Raw genomic sequence first — 14394 nt, forward strand, 5'->3', positions numbered from 1 at the left:
GCCCCAGGATTTTCCTGGTTTTAATGTTAAGGTTACTTTCTGCTGAGAAACACCGAGGTTCTCTGGCTCTCAGAGTGCGGGCATCCAATGTTTCAGAAGCATGGTCGATAAACACTAGTGTTGGGTTCCATTTTACATTATTTTTTTCTTAAATGGTGCTGTGGGTGTCCACACTGGTAAAGATTAGAAAGTCTGGTTACTAATCGGCTTGTGCTGCACGGCTAGCCTGAATGTGTCTTTCAGTTGGTGCATTATTAGGGGATTTCATTCACTTATGTACATGTAAAATCTTCAGATTTTATCTTTTTAAATTCCTTCTAATGTTTTGTATTTTAAAGATTAGTCTTTAAGGAAGAAAAGTTTTTGTATGGCAAGAAGTATGATTACTGTAGTTCTTTTGATTATTTTATTTTTGAAGACCTAATTGGCTTTATTACATGATTCATGAATTGGGCAGCATGCCATCTAGCAAGTTGAGAAGGGCTCTCCCTAACTGACCATTATATGTCAAAGCCCCAGGTAGCATCTGAGGCACAGTGGTGTTAAATGAAAAGAAGACACTACAGTTGTACCATCACTTGGCTTTCATGATGCAAATCTAAGGATTTTCCTTACACAGGCTGTGGAATGTGCAGGCACTTGATCAGTGTGTGTGACATGAAAGAGTAAAGGCCTCAGACACAGAGCCTCACCCCGTCTGGCCTTATTTTCTTCACTTGTAAGATGTTGGTCGTAGAGCAGAGCTGGGGTTCAAACCCAGGTCTGGGGGCTCTGGGGCCCACACTCTGTGCCAACAAGCTACCCTAAACAGTCCCTAGGCACCCTTTTTTACTGGTGGCATGATGTATATTGAGAAAAAGCAAGATACTAGTTTCTTTAAAAACCAAAATCAATAAGAGAATTTATTGTAGTGCACTTGTACATATACTAAAGTATACCTGGAATCGAGGGCAGAAATCCCATCCCATTTTTACCAGTGCCACACAGTTATTTATTATAGTTCATTATAAATTATTTGGGAATACATATGTGAGAAAGACACAGGACTGCGTGGAGACAGCTATGCAGTCTTACTGAAGGACGTAAAATATCCCACCATATTTTATGGTGGGAAGGCACCACAAAGATGTCAGTTAACTCAGAAATAAGAAGTAAACTTCATAAACAATTCCAGTAAGAATCCTCACAGGATTTTGGAGGGGGGAGGGTGAAATTATCTTTAGCTCCATATGGAAAAATAAATGTATAAAAGAGCCAGTAAAGTATTAAAAAGAGGTGAATTGTTGGAGCAGAAAGGGAGGCTTGCTTTATGAGGTATCAGAACTCAATGTAAGCCACTGAGATAAATATCAGGATGGCTTTGATGGAGAAAGAGATGAGTGGACAGTAGCCAGTACATAAAGCGAGTCAATGTCTGACAAAAGCGATGTTCTTGTCAGTAGGGAAAAGATGGCTTCCCATCACACAGAGCTTAGTACATTACCCATCCGGGAAAGTACCGGGCCTCTGCACCACCCCCTATATAAAAAATAAAGACCTAAGAAATGAAGGTGATTCAGGCAAAATTCCAGAAGCGTGTATGTATGTGTTACCCAGGGATGAGCAAGGCATCCTGACTAGGAAGGTCCTTCCTCTCCTGAGGCAGGAAGCTCAGGAGATATAAAATAAAGGGTGGACGTTACACCAGAGGCTGACTGTTCTATGCAGTGAAATACTTTGCGTGGCAGCAGAGAGCGCAGCAAAGTCCGCAGATGACATACTTGCAAAGATATAGCTCCCAATGCAAGGAGAGGCCAAGGGGCAGATGTTCACGATCCACAGCCAGCGCCTCAGAATTGGTGAGAGAACATTGACCCCTAGAAAGATGGACAGAGACAGGGAAGGGCCAGCCGACACGAGGATGATCACATTCCATAGTTAGGGACAAGCAGGGAAAAGTCACCACGCCTCAGAACTAAAGTAGCCACTGTGTTGGTTGCTGGTAGAGATGTGGGGGAGTTTCTGTCCTGAATTTCATGTAAATCATTACAAATTTTCGAAGAGCTTTTGGGGCAGGAGCTGTATAATTAAAAATACACGTTCCCTTTACCCCATGCTAGACTCACTTCCATAAAACATAAAAGCGCTGGAACTTAAGGACACAGATTGGAATGATCTCACTTGCTGTTTGAAGGGGTGGCAAAACAACAACAAAAAACAACACAACAAAGCAAACTTCACTGGGGGGAGCGAGAGCCCATTTCAGTCCACCCAGCACTGTGAAAGTACTACACGGCCACCGGAGAGAAAGATGCATTTCCACGTTGTGTGATGTTGTGTGAGTAAGAAATGAAGCTGTAGAGAGGCAGGCATAATGTCGCATAAAGCAAATATCCCTTATCCCCCATCCGTATTTTCTTGTGTGTACACAATGTGTATGGAAAAAGTACAGAAAGATTATAGCTACCAGTATGTTGATACATGTTACGTGGAGGGTGGAGTTGGGGGAGGAACATTTTTTAATGTTTATTTTTAAGAGTGAGAGGAGCAGGGAGAGCGGGAGACACGGAATCTGAAGCAGGCTCCAGGCTCGCCCGGCACAGGGCCCGAACTCAAGAGCTGTGAGATCATGACCTGAGCTGAAGTCAGATACTTAACCAGCTGAGCCACCCAGGTGCCACCCCCTCTCCCCCCCGTCCCCCACAAAAAATTTTCCTTAGTCAAAAAAAAACAAAACAAAAACCAGTTAATGCAAAATGCAGGTATACTCTGCAGAGAGGATCAGGGAGGACAGAGCTTGAGGCTGTGCCGAGGAAGGGGCTCGGGCTGTAGGCGGAGTGCATGCGAGAAACAGAGGGAAAATGAAAGCCGGTGCCTCCGGGTAGAGGGCCACTTTACCTTGGGACCCTAGGTCTCAGTTTAAAATCATAGGTGGCAAGTAAAGTATTGAATGTTCCATTTTTCTAGATGACCCTGGGCCTTCTGGAAAAGTCAGTGTCCTGGGACCCATGGCGTAGTGCTGGCTGTGTCCTTAAGCCAGCTGGTTGGTCACTTGTTAAAATGTGCACCCCTGAAACCTGCCGGCCTTCTCTGACCCTGACCTGATGTGGCCTTTTAGCCCCAGCTTGGATTCTGGGGGTTGTGTGATGGGTAGTACCGGCCCCACCGCAGGCCTACTGCCTTTTCACTCCCCTTCCTTGTGATTCCCGTGCACACCGAGTGTGATGCGGTTGTGTCCTGGGAGGCAGCTCATTGGCAGCTTGGCCTTATCCTGGTTTGGACAAGTCTTTAGGACGGGCCCAGGGGATCCCCTGCCTTAATGTCAGAGTCACCTTCTTCTTAAAGACTTTGAGGAGCGTCACCACGATGTTGAGGGAAGTCACTTCACTCTGACCGTCTTGCCGGCTCTGGGGAGCATCCTCTGTCAGCCCCTCGTTCTCTTCCAGGGCACTGTAGCTCAGGGGATGGTCACAGACAAGACTCGGGGGCCCTAATGCAGATTTCTGGGGCTCTTGCTTGCTCTCTCCACTTACCCCCTCCTCTCCTTATACCCTGCCCTACAGTTCAGCCTCTTTGGCAGCCTCTGTGTCCACCATCCAAAGAGGCAGTTGCTCGCTGGGCTCCGTACCTGTGCCCTGGTTTGGGAGGGACCCTAAACAGAAAGCTGGAGCAGCTGTGGAGCTCGCTCACTTCTGGTATCTTGTTTCTCTCCAGGATCAGGGCTGTCCACTGTGCGGTTCCTGAAAACTGTTTCCTGATGTATTTTGTCCAGTCTTGTAATTGTTTCAGTGAGAAGATGAGCCCTAACTGGGGGTGGAGACCCCTAGAAGCCTGACTGTCCACCCCAGTGCCAGCTGTGGCCCAGCCCTGGGGAGGACAGAGAACTGAAAGCTTGGTCCCCAGATTATCACCAGCCCTCAAAGCCCAGGCCATTGGTGGTGAACGGCATCCTGGCCAGACCCTTTCCTCAGAGTCTACCCAGAATTTCACGGTGCAGGTGTTCTCTGTACACGCAAAGCCCGGCAGGTGCCTGGCACACAGTGGGCACTCACTAAATGCAGTGCAGTTCAGCTAGCAAGGACTGACTTAATAAACAGGAGCAAAAGCGGTTGAGACCCTTTCCTTTGGGCCATATCAGAACCCACTTGCTTTCATCCTGTGCTGGTACCTTTCTGAGCCACATCCTGTCTTCGAGTGTTGCAGGCCAGTTTCTTCAGAATGCGTGTAATGATTATATTAACACTTTCATGGCTGCCAAAGGCAGAGCGGTGTGGGAGCAAAGCTCAAGTTGTTAATTCACCTCTCAGTCAGAAGATAAGCCACGTTCCTTAATCTTTCCGAACCTGTCTCTTCCATGAACTGGGGATAATCTTTATCCTGAAGTGCTTTGTCAAGATGTCTTAAGATCATGTGCGCCATGCCCTAGAATAGTGTTCAGTACAAAATTTCAGTAATTCTGCTTCCCATCTGTTACTCTCTTTATCAGGAATTGGGCTTCCTCAGGAAAGCACAGGTAACCTAAATAGCGGTGTGATTTTGAAAGTGGCTCCAGCCTCACTGAGCTGTTTCCAGTCAAGCAGTCCTTCTGGAGATGGGTTAGCACTAGCTCAGGTGTGAGCTGAGAGCAAGCAGTGATGCTTCCTGGTGAATCAGGGTGGGGGCTCCTCCGGAGTGGACTCCCACTTCCCATGTCTGCCTGCTCCTCTCACGTGGCCGAGTGCCGGGCCGTCACCCACAGCAGAGGCGACGGCCATGGGGACCGAGCCAGAGCTTGTGAGGGCTGGATCATCTGGCAGCCTCTCCACTAGACCTGTTTTTCAACTCGAAGGAGACTATACTGGGTATGTTTGTATTTCCTGACCCAAAGTAGCCACTGACGTCAAGAATTACCTGTGTTGTTAAGTTACACCTTTGTGTTTTTCTGGTCTTTTGCTTTGCATACTGTTGGGCTTCAGAGAATAGTTTTACCAATTTTGAATCAAATTATAAATTTTCATATATATATAGCTTTATTTTGTTCCTGCAAGAGATTGTGAGTTACCCCTAATAGTGCATCCCTGTTTGTTCCTGAGGAAACTGAGGCCCTGATGTGTTAAGTGACTTGTCCCAGGTCACCTCTGTCTGCCACTTTTCCCCCTGTGCTGTGTGTGGCACTGGGGCGTGTGGGGTGGAGGCAGTGGGCAGCTGTGGAAGCTCCTCCAGCCGCATCCCTGTTTTTGTCCTCGTTACTTTGGTTTTCAGGCGATGAGGAGCATTTCCCTGAGAACATCAGCTGGATCGCATTGGAGTTTTAGGGTGCCTTTTATAGTAAGAGCCATGGCCATTCGCTCCTGAAACTTTTCATCTTTCCTGTAACCCTCACGTCTGGTGTGTGTGAAGACCTGCACCGAGCAGGTCTAAGGAGAGAGGACGCGGAGCGGCCCTGGGGTTGCTCAGACAGCCCGCGGGGAGGGCGCCAAGGGCTCTGACGGTTCCCCTCCCAGCGTCAGCCACTGAGCCTGCCTGCAGGAGGCACATGAAATGAGGCACCCAGCTTTTAACTCAGGCCTCAGGAGGGATACATGGGGAAGGTTAGGAAGGATCTGTTAGGAGACTGTGGAAATGCCTGTCGATGGTGCTCGATACCAAACCTATGTTGGCAAAACCCTTCATTCCAAAAAAAGAGACCAATTTTCTTTTTAAGATGGGAAGTTTTGGGGGTACCTGGGTGGTTCAGTCAGTTGGATGCCCAACTTCGGCTCCAGTCATGATCTCATGGTCTTCGTGAGTTCAAGCCCCACATCAGGCTCTCTGCTGTCAGCTCAGAGCCTACTTCAGACCCTCCGTCTCCCTCTGTCACTGCCTCCCCCTCCCCTCCCCCCTCTCTTTCTCTCTCCCTCGAAAACAAATGAACATTTAAAAAAAAAAAAAAAAAGGATGGGAAGTTTCTTGGAGCATCTGGGTGACTCAGTTGGTTAAACGTCCAACTCTTGATTTTGGCTCAGGTCACAATCTCACGGTTCACGGGATCAAGCCCTGCATTGGACTCTGTGCTGACAGCATGGAGCCTGCTTGGGACCCTCTCTCTCTGCCTCTCACCCATGCATGTGTTCGCTCTCTCACCTTCAAAATAAACATTAAAAAAAAAAAAAGAAAGAAAGAAAAGAAAGATTGGGAGTGTCTCTGTGGCTCCCAGATACCACAGGCCTGAAAGCTTCTGAATGGACGCTGTGAAAATGACCCTTAGTAAACATGGCGTAGAGAGGAGTTGAACATAATCAGCTGGAAGTGTCGGTTGGCACCTGTTCATCAAGGACCAGCCGTACGCATGGAACAGCTCTCTGCTTGCTGACCTGGCGCATTGTCGCCGGCAGTTACCAGTGGAGACGGCCCCTCGCTGGCTCTGCAGCCCTTGCTGAGTTCCTTTGCTCCTCGGCCTATTTCCTCATCTGTAAATAAGGAACATGATAGCGTCCACCTCATAGTTTTGTAGTGAAGAGTAAACGTGTCAATACATGGATGGGGCTCAGAGAAATGCCAATGCAGAGTGAGCGCTTTATAGACATTAGGCACTGATGTGTGCCTGAATCAGTGCTGTGGTCACCAGGCCGCCCCCCAGGCGCCTCACCAGCCTCGCCAGTGTCCTATTCCCCACGGGGCAGCGTTGAAGAGAAGGGTGTAATCACTATAGGGTTGTCTTCTACAGTCAGACGAAGACAAGCGTTTGGAATCTTGGACTACAGAAAGCCAGGTTTTGACAACTTTATGATTTGAAACCGTAAATTCGATATGCTTTTCTGTCTTGACTTAGTGGATTTTTTAATTCCTATGCCAAATGATGATTTAAAAAGATTAAAAAATAAAAAAGGGGGTTTATGCCAAAATCAGAAGCATTAACTCTGTTGTCTATATGGAAAGTTCCTTTAGAAAAAGTAGTTTTTATTTTTCAGCATATGTGTTTCTGAGAATTAACATGTTTTTAAATAAGGTATATAAATGAACTGTTTTAAGCAAGTCCTGAAAAGGTGCTCTTTACCTAGCTGCGGAGAGGCGAGGTTTGCAAGAAGTAATTTGGAAAGGGCCTCCTTAGAATGCTCACATGTCTTTGAAAAAGAAGTTAAAAAGCAAACATTTTTAATAATGTGGATTAATTTTAGGTGCTTGAAGTTATAACTTTATTCATTTTACTACTAGTAAACAGACTACCACTAGACTGTTACTCAAGTAATATAAATTATTATAAAAACTATTCAGACAATTTAGCCCATAGTGTTTTAAAATTCTTGGTCACTCTTAAAACAGTGGGAAATGAGCCATCAGTCTGGTATTGATACAGCACAGGGTAAAGATATGGTCAGCATTTAACCTTAGCAGTTGTTTGTAAAACAATCTGATCATCTCCAGGGACTTAAGTAATGAACAATGTGATATATAATCCCTTTCCCATTAAAAAAGAACTTAAAAACGTTATGGATCCAGGGAGCCCAACACACCACTCTGCTTCGTAGAGAAAGGTTTCTTCATAGCCAGTTTGGGGTCACGTTGTCCTGTGTGCGGGTTCCCCTTGTCCTTGTGCTCATGTCCCTCTTTCTGTTTTCAGTGATTTAGCCCTGCGGAATTGTTTCCTTACCTCGGATCTAAATGTGAAAGTGGGAGATTATGGGATAGGACTCAGCAGGTACAAGGTGAGCTGAGGTTTAAAGATTCTCTCCTGAAGCAGATTTGATTTCATAGTCACAAGGTGGTCATAACACAAATGCTACCCTGTTTGTCGAAGGAGAGTAAGAGTCTTGGTTACGTTGCCTTTCTGGGGAGAGGTTTGTTCATTTTAATGGTATTGTTGGCTTCTGATGTGCGGTTTATCTAAATGAGTGGCTCTGTGCTGAGAGGTTTTGTGAAGCTCTCCAAAGGCTTTGTGTAAAAAGGCTTTGTTACACAGTGTAATTGATATCATTTGATGGCGCATAATAAATTTTAGCATGAACCCTGGGCAATAATTCATGACCACCTATATCAAAAAATGTACTGTGCATGTCATAGCAGTATTTCTCCAGTAAAATTTTGTCCCAGATTGAATAAGGTTGGAATTTAGATTTTTATACTGCTATAAATATATCCCCTAAGAAAATAAGGAGTAGTTGAGGTTTTCACTTGTTTTTGTGTAGCCCAGCTGCATGAGGCGGCATGACATGGGGCAGAGAATATGACTGCCCTGGCCCCTCGCCATCAGCCGTGACACGAGGGTCATATCTGTTCTGTCTTACAGGCTCTTGTGAGGACCCCGGACTCATGTTTTCAAAGTATTTTGTAACCAAAGTGCATTATGCAAGTACAAGTTGGTTATTTGTCTACACAGTACCTCTAATGTCTCGAGCCCTTGTTGCTACTAGGCAGCACGAAGTAGTTGCTGGCATTATCTCATTTAATCCTCACCGTAAATGTAACAGATGAAGAAAAAGGCTTAGCATATCTGTTGCTTGCGCAGAGTCAGCCAGCCAGCTGATGCGTGGTTGAGCCCGGACTTACGGCCTAGTCTGTGTCATTCTCAAAGTCCGTGCTCGTGTTCAGTGACCGTAGGCTGCCCTACTGGGGGCATAAGGCCTGGCACATTTTACAGGATGTTGTGCTCAGAGCCTGTTTTCTGTGCATCAGATGTGGCATACCTTCCTTTTCCAGGAAGGATGACTAAGTGAGTGTTCAAGGCTCAGAGAGCAACTCGTGGAGCCCGGGAGGCTTCAGAGAAAAACCACACACACACACACACACACACACACACACACAGAAAATCTCTCTTCACAACCACTTCTTTTTCTGATATGTCTTTTGGGTTGAGTATATGTTTTCTGAGAATGACCTGGTTTATTAAATCATTGACTCACTAAAAAGTATAATAGAATTAAAAATTCTATATGCTTTCTAATAAAACAGGAGGATTATATTGAAACAGATGATAAAAAAATTTTCCCTCTGCGATGGACTGCTCCAGAACTAGTAACCAGCTTTCAAGACAGACTACTAACTGCAGATCAGACGAAGTATAGTAATATCTGGTATGTATGGATCTACCATTCCATTCGACTTTTGCGTAGCAAACGCCTAACTTTTTTCTCCTTGAGTACTTAAGGAAAAATAACTGAATAAGAGGTAGGAACATAGGAGTGCCTGATGGTGTGAAAAAGACAGTTTATCCTAGCAATTATCACAATTGTGATTAAATCATTAACTTTTCTCTTACCCGTTTAATAAGGTCGATAAAAACAGGAACCTGATCTGTTTTCTTTGTCAACTGTAGGGCCTACAGTATCATAGATGTTTTAAATATTTATTGAAGTGAATGAAAAAAACAGAAGTTTGGACCAGTATGTAATACAGTGATTTATAGGAGATCAATTTAATGGAAGCTGAAAAAATAATATGTCTACATCTTTGACTAACCATTTCTGTTACAGGTTTATTAATTTATATATACATTTTTTTTGTGATATTATCCTGCCTTTTCTATTTTCTTTTCCTTTTCCTGCCTTCATTTGGATTGATTTTTTTTTAACTGCTTTTTCCTGTTAGTTTGGGAGCTGTATACTCTAGTCCTGTACTTTTATTAAAAGCTACCCTAGAAGTTATAACACGTGCATTCCACTTATTTTAGTCTAGTATTATGTTTTGGGCCTTTCTGAACAATGCAAGGACCTCAGGATACTTTAACATACTTTAACTTGGTTTAACTATACACTCCCCCCACACGCGTGTGTGCACATGCACGCACACAATGTATGTTATAATTGTTGGGCATTTTTCTTTCTTTTACCCTAACAAGACATTATTGTTGTTGTTGTTTTTAGCATATTTTTGTTTAGGTTTATCCACATAATCAAATCTCTTTGCTCTTTGTTCTTTTTTCTTTTCTTTTTCCTTTTTTTTTTTCTTTTTTAAATCTCAGACATTCTGTCTAGCTTTTTGTCTGAAGTACGCCCTTCAGAATTTCCTGTAGTGAGGGCTTGCCGGTAACAGACCCTCAGTTTTTTATACATCTGAACATACCTTTATTTTGTCCTCATTTTTGAAATATATTTTTACTTGATGACAGTTACTTTCTCTCAGCATATTGAAGAGATCATTCTACTGTCTTCTGGCTTCCATTGTTGCTATTGAGAAGTCAGCTGTAAGTCTACCTAAGCTCTTTGAAGGTAATGTGACTTTTTCTCTCTGGCTGCTTTTAAACCCCTCCTCTCTTTTTTTTTTTTTTTTTGTAGTTTTGCTCTGATGTGTATGGGTGTGGATTTCTTATGTTTTTTCTGCTTGGGATTTATTTGGCTTTTTCAAATATGTAGGTTGGTGGTGTCCTCTGCCCTTACCCTTCAAGTACTGCCCCTGCTCCATTTCTGTCCTTTGAGAAGTCTAATGAGACGTGTGTTTCTGCCTTCTTGCTCGGCCTTCTGTCTCTTAATCTCTCCTCTATATATTCTCTGATTCTCTGTGCCACACTCAAGATAATTTTCGAGACCTGTGCTCCAGCTGATAATTCTTTCTCTTCGTAAAATTCTCTCTTCAGCTGTGTCTATTCTTCTGTTAAATCTGTCTACTAAGTTTTATAGTTCAGCTATTGACTTTTCAGTTTTAGGAAGTCAATTTGATTTTTTTCAAACCTGTCCCAGTGTTTTTAACAATGGGATTATGTTCCATATCAGATAATTCCAGTATCTGAAGTCTTTGCAGATTTGATCTTGCTGGTTCTTGATGCTGCCTTGTTTCTTGGGGTGAGGATCTTGGGAACCTAGAATTGAGGAGCATTCCCCCAGAGAGGATCTGCATTTACTTAACTTGTGTCGGGTGCTGGGGTGTTCTGCCATGTAAGGGAACTATGCCACTCCACGGTTTTACGTATTCAGCTTAAGGTTTCTTTTACCACTCAGGTGGTGTGAATTTGGGCTGCAGATCCAGTCACGGGCCAGCTCTGTGGTTCAGCTTGTTAGGGACCAACCCCTCCCTTACACATACACACTCTCACACACACACATACACTGACACAGTCAGAGCCCCTCAGCAGATGAGTCAGCTTGCCTTTCAGGCTCCTGGAGGGAGGGAGGGGCAGGCTTATTTTTACAGTGAGGCAGTCTCTCGGTGATTCCCTTTACCTTGGGCAGGCCCAGAGCTTTGGCCCATTTACCACCCACACCATCCCCATTGAGCCTTGTAAACCAAGACCACAAAAGCCCAAGTTCTGTTTTTCAGCAAATGCACCAGCTCAAAGGTGGTTCTATTTTTTTTTTTTTTTTAATGTTTGTTTTAGAGAGAGAGAGAGCGCATGAGTGATGGAGGAGCAGAAAGAGAGGGAGACACAGAATCCAAGGCAGGCTCCAGGCTCTGAAACTGTCAGCATAGAGCTGGTCAGGGGGCTCAAACCCTCGAATTGTAAAATCATGACCTGAGCCAAAGCCAGATGCTTAACCGACTGAGCCACCTAGGTGCCCTTCTAATTTTTTAAGTTTATTTATTTGGGGGGAGTGACAGAAAAAGGGGTGCAGAGAATACCAAGTGCTGACAGCATGGAGCCTGACGTGGGGTTCAATCCCACAAACCATGAGATCATGACCTAAGCCAAAATCTAGGGTCAGACATTCACCTGACTCATCTACCCAGGGGCCCCTCAAAGGTGGTTTTAGTATATTCTCCTTAGCTCTTCAAGTTCTAGAGTTTTCCCAGGTAATTCCACACTATCTTATACCATTTTTGATGCCTTTAAAAAGATAATTTTAATATTTTGTCCAAATTTTCCAATATTCCTAGCAGGGTGTTCAGCCTGAAAGCTTAGCCTGCGTCCTCAGACACAGACCCCGCCCCTTGTTTCTGACACTATGAGAAGTCTCTCTAGCGGTAGGGCTGGCAGTAGTGCCAACGCCAGCCTGCGACAGGGGCCACGCTGCCCTGTGCTGGGACTGAACGAGAGGGACCTCTCTCAGAGAATTTGCTGGAAGAGGGGATAAGACCCTACAGGATGTTATTCTCCCCAGAAGGAAGAGGCCAGTGGTACTCAAGGAGGCAAGAGCCAGTTCAAGGTGAAGAATTCAGTAGCTCAGGGTGAGAGGCAGTGACCGATGGCTGTCATCCGTGAGGAGACCGCACGGCGTAGCGCAGAGAGCTCCGGGGCAGGGACAGAACTTGCTGAGGAGACAATGTCTCATCTTCTCTGTGGCCTGTCTGAGGAGATGAGGAGGGGAGATGGAAAGATATTAGAAGTGGGGGGTGGGGAGTTGAGAAAGCCCATGCTTCATGTTTTCTGAAGAATAGAGTGAGCTGGGGGCTGGTGAGGGGTTTGGTTTTGGTCTTGGGGGAGGGAGAGGGAGTTTTAAATTAGGGATTTGAGGAATTGAGACAGGTAGGGTTATATGCCCAAGGTCACACCAACCGTGGCAGTGATAACACTCCTTTTGTCATTAATCATATACTACCTTTGGGTTTCATGTGAATTTCTTATTTTCCTCAGTTAAATTGTAGACTGACTCCCTAAAGTCATCCATAGTGTCTTAAACTTCTTTTGTATCTAGAACGACCCTCTGCCTCTGGCAAGTCAGTGCCAGGGAGGAGGTGAGTCTTACTTCTTGAATTGAGTTGTGAGCTTGGTGTCTATTTTGTTTCCTCTGATAGAAGTGATCTCTCAACTTAGATCCTGAATATGCTGATTCCTGTCACTGGTTTGTGAAGTTAGCATAGGGAAATTAACTCATAAGTTATATTGTACTATACAAGGTCAAATAATAAACTTATTTATTCAATCAGTTTATTATTCAAGCAAACATTCTAGAGGCATCAATCCAAGCCCTTGTAAACCATCGATGCCCAAACGTGGCTGGACGTTAGAGTCACTAGGAACCTTTTTTTTTTTTTTTTTAATGTACTTATTTTGAGAGAAAAAGAAATCGCGAGTGGAGGAAGGGCAGAGAGAAAGAGAGAGAATCCAAAGCAGATTCTGCACTGTCAGTGCAGAGTCCTATGTGGGGCTCAAACTGACAAACCATGAGATCATGACCTGAGCCGAGGTCGGACGCTTGACTGCTTGACTGACCGAGCCACCCAGGTGCCCCTTTAAATGCAGCTTCCTAGGCTATACCTACATTGTCAACTGAGAGTCTGGGGACAAGGGTGGGTCCTAAGTACCTGTGTATTCCCAGATGACACAGGTAGCCAGCCAGGTCTGGGAGCCAATGCAGTAACGAGGAGGTCCTGCTGTACAACCCAGGGCAGTGAGCGCTGGGGTAGAGACACAGACTGCGTAGAGGAGGTGGAGAGTAAGTGCACGTCTCACAGAGCCGCAGAGGCTGCGTCCGTGGCAACAGAGGACTTGGCGTGAGGGAGAGGGACAGGTGCCAGGAAGGGGCATTGCCTTCTGCCCGTGGTCACAGCCGCGTAACTGGCGGCACGGGGAGGCTCAGGTGGGTGGCCTCCTCTGGCACACAGGTAGCTGGCAGAAGGGTGGGAAGGGGTTCCTTCATACCAGCAACAAAACGCAACTGTTTACTACTGTCAGGAGTGGGATTTTTTTTTTGGTCCACCTCAGGATATTTATCTTGTATCTCACCATGACTCTTAAAGTCATTCTAAAGATCTTTCAAAAAATTTCTTGAGTTTCAAAGTTGACAGTTACATTAGCTCTTCTCTATAATCATGCCTGTTATCTGCTTAGTTTTTTCTTTTTTGCGTTGGCCCAAACTTCTGGAGTACCCAATAGCAAATGCAAGGAGGCAAACGTGTCCTCATTGTATTGAAGATGGCTTTTTAAAAAAATCACATTAAAGAGCTATCTGTAATAACCTTTTCAGTACACACCTTGTTCTTAAAGTCACTAATGAACGTACAAATAAAAATGTGGGTGTTAAAGACTCAACATCTAAAGAGAGGAAGAAATGACCTTTTTCTCTTTGCCACAGGTCCCTGGGTGTGACGCTTTGGGAGCTCTTCGATAATGCTGCTCAGCCTTATTCCGACCTCTCCAACTTAGATGTTCTCAATCAGGTCATTCGAGAGAGAGACACAAAACTCCCTAAGCCCCAGCTGGAGCAGCCTTATTCTGACAGATGGTAGGTAGCTCCACTTTACGTTTTGTGGTCCTCAGAAGGTGAGGACATCCTCTGTGGGTGTTAGTTGTGTAGTCCCTGTTTGTATTCATTTGTTTGTTTATTTTTATTTTTTGGTTATCTTAGAGAAGGAGCACCACTGGAGGAAGGGGCAGAGGAGAGGAGTGGGGAGAGAGAGAGAATATGAATCTTAAGCAGGCTCTCATTAAGGAGCCTGACACGGAGCTTGATCCCATGACCTTGGGATCATGAGCTGAGCCAAAATCAAAGTTGGACTCTCAACCTACTGAGTCACCCAGACACCCCAGTATATTCCCCATTTTTAAGTGATAAATGTTGTGAAAAGCCAAGATTTGTGTATTATTGA

The 14394-nt window shown here is 44.8% G+C and overlaps 1 protein-coding gene across 1 annotated transcript in view; it reads left to right on the forward strand.

The window, feature by feature from the left end:
- Positions 1-14394, forward strand: part of LMTK2 (lemur tyrosine kinase 2) — a 78881-nt gene that overhangs the window by 51221 nt on the left and 13266 nt on the right. The window contains exons 8-10 of the mRNA XM_039226058.1: positions 7559-7643; positions 8887-9008; positions 13881-14030. Coding sequence (XP_039081989.1) covers positions 7559-7643; positions 8887-9008; positions 13881-14030 — 357 coding nt within the window. The remainder of the gene's footprint in view (positions 1-7558; positions 7644-8886; positions 9009-13880; positions 14031-14394) is intronic.

This window comes from Hyaena hyaena, unplaced genomic scaffold, assembly GCF_003009895.1.
Source record: "Hyaena hyaena isolate Hyena2069 unplaced genomic scaffold, ASM300989v1 scaffold_20, whole genome shotgun sequence".
Lineage (NCBI taxonomy): Eukaryota > Metazoa > Chordata > Mammalia > Carnivora > Hyaenidae > Hyaena > Hyaena hyaena.